The sequence below is a fragment of the Leopardus geoffroyi genome, chromosome A3 (genome assembly GCF_018350155.1).
Source record: "Leopardus geoffroyi isolate Oge1 chromosome A3, O.geoffroyi_Oge1_pat1.0, whole genome shotgun sequence".
Classification (NCBI taxonomy): domain Eukaryota; kingdom Metazoa; phylum Chordata; class Mammalia; order Carnivora; family Felidae; genus Leopardus; species Leopardus geoffroyi.
In genome coordinates this window covers 55,083,118-55,096,775 of record NC_059336.1, presented here as the reverse complement: position 1 = coordinate 55,096,775, position 13,658 = coordinate 55,083,118, and the positions used below count along the sequence as shown (strand labels likewise).

At 41.5% G+C, this 13,658-nt stretch overlaps 1 protein-coding gene across 2 annotated transcripts; it reads left to right on the top strand.

The window, feature by feature from the left end:
* Window positions 1-36: 36 nt before the first annotated feature.
* On the top strand, window positions 37-13,658 carry CA3H2orf49 (chromosome A3 C2orf49 homolog). Of its 2 annotated transcripts, XM_045445554.1 has the most exons (5): window positions 37-259; window positions 2,743-2,909; window positions 5,951-6,077; window positions 6,204-6,326; window positions 10,509-13,658. In XM_045445554.1, exons 1-5 carry the CDS (start codon window positions 161-163, stop codon window positions 10,563-10,565), a joined length of 573 nt encoding a protein of 190 aa, XP_045301510.1. In that variant the 5' UTR covers window positions 37-160; the 3' UTR covers window positions 10,566-13,658. The 2 variants fall into 2 exon arrangements, with proteins under 2 accessions (XP_045301510.1, XP_045301509.1); XM_045445553.1 differs by having other exon boundaries at window positions 95-259; window positions 5,951-6,326.

Genomic DNA, 13,658 nt, shown 5'->3' with positions numbered 1-13,658 from the left:
GTAAGACCTCTCCCAGCACCCCAGTCGGCCGCGAAAGGCGGAGCGGACGCCTGGCGCACTAAGAGTGACGTCAAACGAGGCCCCGCCCGTTACATCACTTCCGGGACGCTTCCTTCGCGGAGCCTTGTGGGTAGCCGGCCGGGGTCTCCTGGCGACGACGATGGCGGGGGATGTGGGCGGTCGCAGCTGCACTGATTCGGAGCTGCTGCTGCACCCGGAGCTGCTGTCCCAGGAGTTCCTTCTCCTCACCCTGGAGCAGGTCGGGCGCGCCGAGGCGGGTGGGCCTGTTTGGGAGAGAGGTTCGGACTTGAGCCGGCCCCAAGTAATCCTGAGTGGCAGCGGACACACCCGCCGCCGTCGCTTGTCCCGCCTGGCTTGTGTCAGCGTCCACCCCACACGGACCGACCAGGTCTCCCCACGCCCCTATCCGGGAAAGAGACGTCCTTAGACTATCAGGGATTCCTGGGAATTAGGACTTATCTTTTTTGGGGTCTTTGATGGCTCCGACACAGAAGTCCTAGGCGACCCCCGCGGCCTGGATGTGAGCAAGGGCCTGGGGAAGAATCGTAGTAGCAATGAAGGGTAGTAATCAGAGACTGTCAGGGCTGGAAAGCATCGGAGAAATCGCCCTTTTTTCATAGTGTCACCTCGTTTAAAGATGAAACTGAGTCTCGGAGAGGTGAAGTGACATATTTAAGGTCGCACCACCGGTAAGTGGTGCAGCCAGGAGGAGAAACCAGTACTCCTGGCTCTCAATGTAGCATATCCTCTTTTCGAGCTAATGTGGCCTCTGATAGTCAACAAAAGATAAGACAAAAGAAGTGATGAGTTTGTTTTAAAGTGGTAGAGAATTACTGAAAGTTTCCTTGTGGTTTCAAGTAGCTTGTTTTGTGGTTTTCCTTGTGTTTTCTCCTCAGTACTCTTTCTCTAACTTCCTCAAGTGCCCTGCAGATGTATTGATATCAATTACCCTTCACCTGCAGTTCTCAAACTTTTTAGGTACATCAGAATCACTCTAGGGTTCATTAAAATACAGATTGCTGGGCTCCATCCCCAGAGTGTCTGATCGAGTAGGTCCGGGGTGTGGCCTGAATATTGGCATTTTTAACAAGTTCTTGCTGCTTGTCCAGGGACCACAGTTTGAGAATCACCACCCTGGAGCAGTGCGTCCCAAACTAACGTGCCTATGAATTCCCTAGGAATGTTATCCAAGAGACTCTCCAGGGTTCTTCCGTATCTCTAAGTGTATAGAGGGTGAAAATTGATAACAAAGGGTGGTCAAGTATAAGAGAGAAAAGTACTACTTGTGCTTTTAAATTTGGAAGGAAACAGTAAGTGGGATAAGTTTATCAGAGCACAAAGATTGGGCTTGTTTTGCCAGTTAAGCTGAGCACAAACGTTTCCAAGCTTTTCTGAATTGCAGTTGAGGAGTCCATGATCTCATTACCATCTTCGTTTTCCTTCCTAAATCCAAACCCTATCCATAGCTACTCCTTCTCTTTATGCTATATGTTTTCTGTGATGTTGAGAGCAAATTGGAAAATGAGGGAGAATGAGGTAATATTGGCAAGGTTGATGGACAGTGACTGGAAGCTACTCGAAAGGACTGGTGATGGGCACCTGAGTGGCTCAGTAAGTAGGGCCATATTCTCTCTTTCTCTCTCTCTCACTCAAAAATAAATAAACATGAAAAAAAAATTTAAGTACTAAAAATAAAAAGAAAGGACTGATGAAAACGTAAAAGGGAGGTTGTAATGACGCACTGTTGTGATGGTCGTCAGTAAGGGACTGCAGTTTCCATCTGTAGGGCCATCTGAAATCTTGGTGGTTAACTTCAACTTAAGCATTATTAGGGACACATGGGAAACAATATACAGCCCACGCTTTGATCGTGATGGTAACACTCTGGGTGACCTTTGACAGCAGGTAGTAAATTGTCATCACTGTTGGAATTCTTTTGTCCGGTTTCCCCAGGCAGTCTCCCATTTTCAGTTTACGTCCTAGATTAAGATGATGCTGCTGGGGGGCGCCTGGGTGGCTTGGTCGGTTGGGCATCCGACTTCGGCTCAGGTCATGATCTCACGGCCCGTGAGTTCGAGCCCCGTGTCGGGCTCTGTGCTGACCGCTCAGAGCCTGCAGCCTGTTTCAAATTCTGTGTCTCCCTCTCTCTCTGCCCCTCCCCTGTTCATGCTCTGTCTCTCTCTGTCTCAAAAATAAATAAACGTTGAAAAAAAAAAAAAAGATGATGCTGCTGGAAATGGTCTTCGTGCCTGGTATGCTGGCTGACCAGATGTGAGCTGCCGTCCTTGTCACAGTGAACGTGTGGCCATTGTCTTTAAGATGCGGCTGAACCTGATGTTTGCAGAGCTGAATCTCTTAGTAATAGTACTTCTTAGAGAACTGTATAGGACTGCGGTGTACTTGAAGTCCCTGTAAGTCCGTGTAACACTTAGATAACAATCTCTGACTTAAATAACAAATTTTGTAATTATATTAAATATATAATAATTGGAAATTTAAATTATGAGTATATTATATTGATTTTTATGGTTATAAATTATAAATAAGAGTATATATTATATGATACATTTTATGATTATAAATAAACTATATATTATATAATTACTAAATTTTATTATTATAAAATTTGTTATTTAAACAGAAACGTTCTACCGTGTTATGTAGATAGTAATTAAAACAAAGGATGTTATTTTGAAATTGCTTTTGTTTCCTTCTCCACAGAAGAACATAGCTGTTGAAAATGATGTAAGAATAAACAAAGACAATCTTACTGATCTTTATGTTCAGCATGCAATACCGTTGCCTCAGAGAGATTTGCCAAAGAACAGATGGGGGAAAATGATGGAAAAGAAAAGGGAGCAACATGAGACGAAAAACGAGACTAAAAGGTACTTTTCAGTGGTTCTGGTTTATATGACTTAACAGTTTTGTGTTTCTTCTTTTTCTCCAGGTAAACTTAGGTAAGAAAAATTCATTTGCTCAACAACTATTTATTGAGCACCAGGCACTGTGCTTATAGCACAAAAAAAACTGACAGAATTCCCTGCTCGTATTTTAATTGGGGGAAACATAATTTAGAAAGTGAAATAAAATATACGGTATGTTACGTAGTGACAAATGCTAAGGAGAAAAGGACAACAGGGAGAGAGATTACCATTTTAGGTAAAGTGGCCAAGAACAACCTCACTGAGAAAAGACATTTCAGCAGAGAAACCTACAAGGTAGAGAGCAAGCTAGCATTCCAGACAGAATACAAGAGTCAGGAGTGTGCCCATCAAAGACCAAGAACAATAAAGAGGCTATCAAGGCTGGTGTGGAGAGAATCTGAGGGAGAGTAGAGGAAAGAGGTTTATTGGAGGGGAGCAGCAGAAATTGTTGGCTAGATCCCATAAAGCTGTGTAAGTCGTTGTAAGAACTTTGGCTTTGCTCTGAGATGAGGAGCCATTGGAAGATTCTGAGCAGAATGATGACACCATATGATGTACATTTCAACAGCATCACCCTGGCTGTAATTTAAGGTGGGGGGAGGGAGATAGGGAAGTCAAACAGGAGACTATACTGTGATCCAGGCAGTAGATGGTGGTGACTTTGAGTGAGGTAGTGAATTTGGTAAGAGGTGGTCAGAGTCTGGATTTATTTTGGAGGTAGAGCCAACAAGATTTGCTGAACTGGGAGAAAAGGTAGAGTCAAGTTAAGACATTAAGGTCTTTGATGCAGGAACGAAGAAACTGTCATGTAGCTTCGGGGGCACTATTTAAATTTTTTAAATTTCAGAAAATACTTGATAAAACCACAGCAAATAAATTTCCTTTTTAAAAGAAGGCTACCTTTCTTTAACAGTGATAGCTTAATGAGGACAAGGTGTCCTAACATCCCTGAGTGGGCTAGTTATTTCTCTTCCTGTGTCTGTTGTATCCCACGTGGGTGCTGTTGATTAACTACTGAACTTATTTTTGGAGGTTTCTGTTTGTAAGGTAGTGTCTATAGGCAGTACACCAGTGATTGTGGAAAAAGATGCAGTGAAGGGTGGGAGCGAGGGAAAATGCTAGTGGTGAGTTGAATAGAGGTTTTAATTTGTAGTTATGAAGAAAAACTCATGATTGACCAGGAGATTATTCCCCCAAGTGTGGAAACCGTTGAAGAATGTAACACGTATGCTCTTAGTCTTTTGGAAAATACAGTCACTCTTTTGATCAGGAACACATTCAGTTCAGATCGAGGATCCTTTTAGCTTGATGGTTATATACTGGGATAGGCTACTTATTAGAGTTAGCTTTTGTAAATCTTTGGGTTAGGCCAAATATATTTTCAATTTACTTCTGTTGATTCTTAATAAGAAAGTATTTTCTTCTTGCTCTGCACATTCAGGCACACTGTTCTAAGCAAAGCTTTCAATACTGTTATACTTCGTATAAAAATCCCTCTAACCCCTCAGTATCCTTTTGGAAGACATCTTTGGCTCTTTAAAAAAAAAAAAAAACAACAACACAATTTGACTTTAGAATCAAAACTTTAAAGCTGGAAGCATCTAAGAGACAATCAGGTATTATTGAATTGTTTATTAATTTTTTTGTGGACGGACTGAGCTCCTGTGACGTCCTCCAGACCACACAGAGGTGGGACCAGATCTACAGCACGGTGCCCAAGCTGGAGCGGGCCTCTGGGCTCTTAGGTTGAACTCTCACAAGCTGATGCGCTGTTTCCCTTCTGTGGTTGACAGTGGGTGTATAGTGAGCTTATTTTTTACCTTCTACCAAATAATGTTCAGTGGTGACCTGAGAATTGGTGAGTTTGGCGAATCACCTAGGATCTGGTTAAAATGCAGATTCTGAATCAGTACAGGTTGAAGCCTCAGATTCTGCATTTCTTGAGAGCTTGTTTGGAGGTTCTAGCAGGGGAGCGCAGCTACTCGTATACCCTTGACCGAAGAACGGTCCTCCTCTATCGGGGAAGGTTGTCCTCTTCTACCGAGCGCGCAGCTTCGGGAGGGACACACATGGAGCAGTGAGGGAGGAAGGGGACACCCGCCTAGCCAGCCAGATCAGCCGAATCAACCCTGGTGATCAATGGGGTGACAGATGTCGCAGCCAGATCGCCCTCACATCCAGATTCTGCATTTCTTAACAGGCTCCCCAGAGGATGCTTAATGCCCCTGGTCCCTGGACCACACTTGGAGATGTAAGACTAAAGTGTTCTTCCTAATAAATGGCCACTCAAATTCTTACGTGTTTAATTAAAAGGTTTTGGTTTTTTTTCCCCCCAAGAACAAATGTGTTGTGTCCCGAGGTGTCATGAATAATGGACAAATGAACGCTCTTATCATTTGTCTTTGTGATTCAGAGTGGAAATTTGGTTTTCAGAAGCTAAATGTGAAGACTTGCTGAATTTTAACATTAAAACTTTATAAATGTTATAGTTACAGTTTAGAAAATGCCTTGGCTTTAGAGATCTTTAATGAATAGAACAGAATGTTCTGTCTCGTTGTTTGTAGACTGCTACTGTAGTAGTCTTGCTATAGTTTTCTAGGTTATTATCCTTTTTAAAGTAATAATTGATACATAGTCAAGATAATTCTGTCAATTAGAGGGTGATTTTTAAAACTTAAAAAAATTTTTTTTAGTTACTTAGGAATCTTGTTTTTAAGTCCTAGGGTTAATTTGTCGGCTGATGTTTTCAAAATATTTGTATCTTGTGTGTACATTAAAGCTAACTTACGTTTCTTGTCAGTAAATACTTTAAACGTCAATGCCCTAGAATATTACCATTTCATTTAGGGTGAACATAGAAAATTTGATTCCCAGTAGTCCTACTTAAAATAGATTAGTCTTAGCAGTGTTTTTTTGGCCATTGTTTTAGCTTTGAGTTCCTGTGAACGAATGGGTTTGCTGTTCCAATTATGTTTTCCGTGAATACATCTCTGTGATTGCAGGAGTGGCACTGTGGATGGGTTAAGGAAAAGGCCCCTCATTGTGTTTGATGGAAGTTCAACCAGAACAAGCATCAAAGTGAAAAAGACAGAGAATGGAGATAATGATCGACTCAAGCCTCCCCCTCAGGCAAGCTTTACCAGTAATGCCTTTCGAAAATTACCAAATTCGTCTTCCAGTGTTTCACCCCTAATTTTGTCTTCCAATTTGCCTGTGAACAATAAAACGGAACACAATAATAATGACACTAAACAGAACCATGACTTAACGCATAGGAAAAGTCCTTTGGGTCCTGCAAAGTCCCCACCTTTGTCCCCTGTTGGAACTACTCCAGTGAAGTTAAAGCGAGCTGCTCCTAAGGAAGAAGCGGAGGCCGTGGTAAGTGTGCAGAAGTTTCTGGGCTCATGGGAGATGTGAATGAAATCTTCGAGCAGTCTGCCTCATAGCTGAGGTGGGAGAGCAGTGCCACAAGCAGATCTTGAACTCTTAAATGATCTTACTTTTTACATGTCCTTTCTCGTGTTTGAATCCTGGAAGTATAAAATCCATGATGATAAGTTAACATCTTTTAAAGTCTACTCGATTTCTTTCTTTTTTTTTTTTCTATATTTATTTAATATATTTTTTAATCTACATCTGAGTTAGTTAGCATATAGTGTAACAATGATTTCAGGAGTAGATTCCTTAATGCCCCTTACCCATTTAGCCCATCCCCCCTCCCACAACCCCTCCAGTAACCCTATGTTTGTTCTGCATATTTAAGAGTCTTATGTTTTGTCCCCCTCCCTGTTTTTATATTATTTTTGCTTCCCTTCCCTTATGTTCATCTGTTTTGTATGTAAAAGTCCTCATATAAGTGAAGTCATACTGTCTTTCTCTAATTTTGCTTAGCATAATACTGTCTAGTTCCATCCTCATCATTGCCAATGGCAAGATTTCAATCTTTTTGATTGCTGAGTAATATTCCATTGTGTGTGCGTGTGCATGTGTGTGTGTGTGTATATATACACACATGTATCTATATATACGTATGTGTATCTATAGATAGTTACATAGATACGTGTATATATATATATATATACGCACACATACATACATACATACATATACACACCACATCTTCTTTATCCACTCATCCGTTGATGGACATTTGGACTCTCCATAATTTGGCTTTTGTTGATAATGCTGCTATAAACATTGGGGTGCATGTGCCCCTTCAAATCAGCATTTTTATTTATTTATTTATTTTATTTTATTTTTTTTAAATTTTTTTTTTCAACGTTTATTTATTTTTGGGACAGAGAGAGACAGAGCATGAACAGGGGAGGGGCAGAGAGAGAGGGAGACACAGAATCGGAAACAGGCTCCAGGCTCTGAGCCATCAGCCCAGAGCCCGACGCGGGGCTCGAACCCACGGACGGCGAGAAGCCAGCCGCGACTGGCTGAAGTCGGACGCTTAACCGACTGCGCCACCCAGGCGCCCCGTAAATCAGCATTTTTATATCCCATGGATCAATTCCTTCTAGTACAATTACTGACCCTTAGGGTAGTTCTATTTTTAATATTTTGAGGAACCTCCATACTATTTTCCAGACTGTCTGCACCAGTTCACATTCCCACCAACGGCGCAAAAGAGATCCTCTTTCTCTGCATCCTCAGCAACATCTGTTGTTGCCTGAGTTGTTAATGTAAGCCATTCTGACAGGTGTGAGGTGGTTTTTTCATGGTGGTTTTGATATATATTTCCCTGATGATGAGTGATGTTGAGCGTTTTTTCATGTGTCAGTTAGCCATCTGGATGTCTTCTTTGGAGAAGTGTCTATTCATGTCTTTTGCCCATTTCTTCACTGGATTATTTGTTTTTTGGGTGTTGAGTTTGATAAGTTCTTTATAGATTTTGGATACTAACCCTTTGTTTGATATGTCGTTTGCAAATGTCTTCTCCCATCCTGTCGGTTGCCTTTTAGTTTTGCTGATTGTTTCCTTCACTGTGCAGAAGCTTTTTATTTTGATGAGGTCCCAATAGTTCCTTTTTGTTTTTGTTTCCCTTGCCTCTGGGGACAAGTTGAGTAAGAAGTTGCTGCAGCCGAGGTCAAAGAGGTTTTTGCCTGCTTTCTCCTCGAGGATTTTGATGGCTTCCTGTCTTACATTGAGGCCTTTCATCCATTTTGAGTTTATTTTTGTGTCTGGTGTAAGAAAGTGGTCCAGGTTGATTTTTCTGCATGTCGCTGTCCAGTTCTCCCAGCACTACTTGCTGAAGAGACTGTCTTTATTCCATTGGATACTCTTTCCTGCTCTGTCAAAGATTAGTTGGCCATACGTTTGTGGGTCCATTTCTGGGTTCTCTATTCTGTTCCATTGATCTGAGTGTGTTCTTATGCCAGTACCATACTGTCTTGATTACAAGTTTTGTAATACAGCTTGAAGTCTGTGTACACTCGATTTCTTTCTGCTTAAAATGTGTGAAGAGAGTGTCTTAGGCACTTTTCCTAGCGTTTTCTCATTTAGATCCTTTATCTTGGAACTAAAAGAGGAAAATATTCCTTTGTTAGCAAAGCTCAGAATGTTAAGCAATTTGCCCAGGGTCACATATTTATTAAGTAGCGTTTTAGAGCTTGACCTTTAGTCTGTCTGTTTTGCACTTATCTTATTTTTTTTTTTTTTTTTTTTTTTTTTAAATTTTTTTTTTCAACGTTTATTTATTTTTGGGACAGAGAGAGACAGAGCATGAACGGGGGAGGGGCAGAGAGAGAGGGAGACACAGAATCGGAAACAGGCTCCAGGCTCTGAGCCATCAGCCGAGAGCCCGACGCGGGGCTCGAACTCACGGACCGCGAGATCGTGACCTGGCTGAAGTCGGACGCTTAACCGACTGCGCCACCCAGGGGCCCCTGCACTTATCTTAAACCACACTAGAGTGTTTAGGATTTATCACTTACCTCCCCTTCTCAAATTTACCTACCCTTGGGGGGTAGAGGAAGTTTAGGGGAATCTACTGTGTTGGACTGTGTTATAGTTAACCATTTAGATGCTTGGATTTCATATACTGGCAAATTTGGTAGAGATAGGTAATATATTTAGAGTTTACTTAGGGTTTAATTGTTGAGATTGTGTGTGTGTGTGTGTGTGTATATTTGATCCTTCCCTAGACATGTCAGAAAATTATTTTACTTTTAAATATCCAGTTTTATAGCTTTTATTTCTTGTCTTAGTCTATTTAGGCTGGTATGACAAAAAAACAACTTTGATTGGGTGGCTTACACAGCAAACATTTATTTTTTATAGTTCTAGAGGCTGGGAAGTCCAGAAACAAGGTGCTGACAGGTTCAGTGTCTGGTGAGGGCCCACTTCCTGGTTCATAGCTGGCTGCTTTTCGTTGTTCTCACCTAGTGGAAGGAGCTAGGAAGCTCTCTGAGGTCTCTTTTATGAGGGCCCATTCATCAGAGCTCCTCCTTGTTATTTAAGCACCTCCTAAAGGCCGTGCCTCCTCATACCATCACCTTGGGGGTTAGGTTTCAAAATGGGACTTCCGAGGGGACACAGGCATTCAGTCTCTGTAGTATTCCTGTAGTATACGGTGACTTTATGATCCTCTTGGAATTGTGTGTCCAAAGGATCAAGACTCAGACTAGTTCCAACATTCTAAAATAGCAGACCCTGAAAAAAGAAAACTATTGTGAGTGTGACCAGCTCATGCTTCTTATGTTAGTTCATCCTTTCAGTGACCCTGTGACATAGCACAGGTCTTTTTCTCATCTCGCAGATGAGGAAATAGAAGCTCAGATAATTTAAATAAAGTTGTCCTGGGTGTCAGAGTTACTAAGTGGCCAGGCTGCAGTTGGAATTCAGGTCTGTCTCACCTCAGTGCATGCACCTTTGACACCGGGCTGCCTCTAGACTGATGGACTTCGGTCACTTCTGTGGGAAGTGGGAGGAGGGTGTCAGATAAGAGAGGGAAGAATAAGAGAAAAGGTAGGAGGAAGAATCTAGACCTCAAATATTACAATAAAGAGTTAGCCTCGAGGATCTTTTCTTTCGGTCTGTTAGAAAGCATTTTTCTACTCAAAAATTTTACTGCTTCAGAGGTTTTATTTATTTTTTAAATTATGAGTGTTAAGATCTTGGATTGTGAATTTGAGGAAGGCGATGGGGCAGGCAGGAAGGAAGCAGGTCTGGAGCCTTCAGTGCTTTTCAGTTCTGAATGCACCTTAGAATTACCTGGAGGAGCTTCCTGAAAACCCAGACAGACGTCAGAGCTTCATTCCTGCCACCTCCCGTGGATTCTGACTTAATTGGTTGTGGGATAAGGCCCCGGTCTGGGCATGTTTGTAAGTGCCGTGGGCGATTCTGATTTGCAGACGTTAGAACCACAGCTGGAAAAAAGGGTGGCAGGGGGCTTGCTTTTTTTCCCCAAGCTCCTAAAGTCTTTTCCCACCAGATGGCAGCAGTGATCTACTGTGCATAGATTAGTAGTACACTTTGGTGGTTTAGAGTGCTCATTTCAAGTTATTCTCTGCCATTTCTGCAAGTATATACTGATTTCTGTTCATGTCTTTTCAGAATAACCTGAAGCCCCCAGAAGCAAAGAGGAAGATACAGCATGTTACATGGCCGTGAAGGAAAGTTTCCAAAAATGTAAATATAACTGTAACTGTAGTTTTTCAAGCAAGTTCACATATATTGACAGTATTTACAGAGATCCTGATTATTGTGGAATTTTCCAAAGAGGTTTCAAATTAGGTTTGAAAAAAGTCTTTCCTTTTCCCTTCCTCCTTTTTTGTTTTTTTTAATTTTTGCATTTTGTTCCCTGATTTGGAAGGAATTTCTTTTTCAACAAGTGGCTTAGTGTGAGTCATTTATAGCGATCCTAGTCAATTATTAGCTGCAAGTCTGGTATAAAGCATCTGATGACTTTTAAGAATTATTCTCATTAGCCTGTTTTAGTCTTTGGGGAAATTTGAGGTTTTGTTTAAGCTCAAATCTTCTGGAAGTTCACCATTTTTATTTTTTTTCCCTAGCAAAAGAATTTGACAGTTTATCCCAACATTTTAGTAAATACTGCCAAACTCCTCAAGGTTCACCAATAAAGCATATTTGTAGTGCTGCCGGTAAACTATTCAGAATATACAGATGAAACTGCTGTTCTCCAAGTGCTTACATTGCCTTTCCCCATAAAAATCAAAAGGTAAATCAGTGCTTGCTGTTGCTCCTTCCCTTGAAGTCCCGGCAGGATTGGTCTGTTAGGAGCCGACTGGTCGTTCTCACAGCTGGTCTGCCCTTTAAGATGTCCTGGCCGTGTAGTAGCCCTACCTGCTGTTTTCATGAGCAGTCTGTGATCTCACTCTGAGCGCAGGGATCGCTCCTTCCCTGGTGCTGCAGCTTTTCAAAAAGAAGCCAACTGTAAAGCCTTCAGGTGTGGTCATGTTCAAGATGGCACCCGATGGCAGAAGGTTTAGAGAGTAGGAAGAGGGGGATGGAATTCTAGAACTTCAGAGAGTCCAGGAAGGATAGCGGTGAGAGGGAAGCTTAGTGTCATCTGGAGTAGGCAGAAGACGAGAAGATACTGAAGCCAGAAGTCACCCCAGAGTGGCAGCATGGGAGACGAGTACCAGCTGGACGGGGCTCCCTGCTGGGGTGACGGGGACAGCTCCCCGCAGGACTGTCTGTCACACGCACAAGTTATCCACTGAGGTTGTGTGTTCCTGTTGGAATGGTGTCACCATCCCATCTGTGTGGTGGGAATCAGTGGGAAAGTAGGGTATACCTTAGAGCCGTGAGTTCTCATGTCCACGTTTTGCCTTGTATTTCTAACCAAGTGCAGAGGATACTTTATACTTTTTTCCTTATGTGATCGATCTTCAAATTGGGGTTTGCCTTTTCTTTACTTCTGACAGCAGTCTCGTTCCTCTTTTGATTTGTTAACACAAGTATTTTTAGTTCAGCTCTCAAATAGCCTTACAAAAAATTCATTCAGCCTTGCAGGTACATATGGTACTAAAACTTTAACCCTACGGTTTTTAGCCGTTCTGCCTTTATCCAGTCGATAAATCTATACATACGAGGCAAAATTGGTACATACGATGTGTTGCATGTTGTGCTAAATCAGTAACTACATAGTTACCTGCGGGGCTGATGCGTGTAATACTGTTGAAGGACAACTGTAACCCTCTACATAATTGTAAAAGGAGATTTTAAAAGTGCAGATTTTAGAGTAGAATGACAGATTTTTGTATTCAGTTGTCCCTGCTGCTCCCATCTGCATTCTCTCTTAGTTAAGAGAGAGTTAGCCATTTGACAGTTTTAAGTCAGTGGAAACTTAGTTACTCAAGAAAATTAATTTTTAATTTGTATATTTAACTTACAGAGTAGGTTGGTAATAACAGCTGAACTGTGTAACATTGTTGCTTCAAATTGAAGTTTATATTACGAACATTCAGAATCAATGCTCATATGGCAGCATATTATTGGGCTATTTTGAGTTTGAAATGTGGAGAAGTGGGAAACCATGGACTGTGTATTACCTAATGTTGACATCTCAGAGCGCTGTGCCTTCTCAAGGTGTTTACATACAGCTGGTCTTGAGATGTCTTCCTCCACATGACGAAGCCTACTGAATGATGGGACTTTGAGGCAGAAGTGTCGGCAATCTTAGGTTTTGAAGGGTTGCTTTGGTGTGATTTAAAGCTTACAAGGAATTGAGTTGAATGGCAAACGACTTTGGAATACTCTTGACTCACGATCATTGTAATATTGTTACTATCGATTTCCTGTTTCAACAGAGCCAGCTTTTTTTTGGGGGGGGGGGTGGTAGGCAGACGAATGGCATTCGAGTCAGTGAGTGGCTTCTGAGGTGTAGTTATGAGCACTTGACCATTTCTGCCACTGGCAGGTGGTCTTGCTCTTTTCTTCCCCAACTTCTTTGTTCTCGGTTTCTTTTTTCTTATTCTCCTTTCCCATATTTTAACTTTCTTTGCTTCTATTCTCCATCCTCCTTTCTGCAGACCCTAAGCATCAGGCTTAGGTTTGCGGGTCATAATGCCTGGCCCTACGCATTCATTGAGGAGTGAAGATAGGATAACCCCCGTTCCTCTTACATTTGAGGGATCATAGACTGCCGTGTGAATTCTGGAAGTCTCCAGCCCCTGCAGCACCAAAGGCCCTAAATTGCTTCCCAGTGGCCGTAAAGGCAGTACAGTTTACCAAAATAGCTTTATTAATCTAGACAGCTTCGAGACACTTTGGAAAGTTGGTTCAACTACCACTATGAGGCCATAATATTTTTGCTAGTATTAAAATTCCTCAGAATTGTAATTATTATTTGAAATAATATTTTGGTTGACTTAGTTTTCTGAGAGATGATTCTAAAACTGGTCTAGAGACTCATTCAATAGCAATGACCTTCTAAAAACTTACATTAAGTAAAACTGCCAGTAGCTTAAATCATACATGTGTAAGAGCTTCCTCTATTTACTACTGTGGAACTTCAGTAATTTTAAGAGGTTACAAAACGGTCAAAATGTTTTTAAGCGTGCTCTTTTATTAAATGCTTGTGCAGGTTTTGTAATTCAGTACAGAGAGTTTAACCTTGTAATGTACATTTTTGTATGTAAAGGTCTTTTAAGTAGCCTTATCCTTATTTAAATAAACTGAATAAAATTATTGAGTAGGTCTGTCATTCATAAAAAAATAAAGCGGAAAAACATTCTGTAA

Coding starts and splice junctions, on each gene's coding strand:
- CA3H2orf49 (XM_045445553.1), top strand. CDS start 161: ATGGCGGGGGATGTGGGCGGTCGCAGCTGCACTGATTCGGAGCTGCTG. Junction 260..2,742: donor TTCTCCTCACCCTGGAGCAG/GTCGGGCGCGCC, acceptor CCTTCTCCACAG/AAGAACATAGCTGTTGAAAA. Junction 6,327..10,508: donor AGGAAGAAGCGGAGGCCGTG/GTAAGTGTGCAG, acceptor ATGTCTTTTCAG/AATAACCTGAAGCCCCCAGA.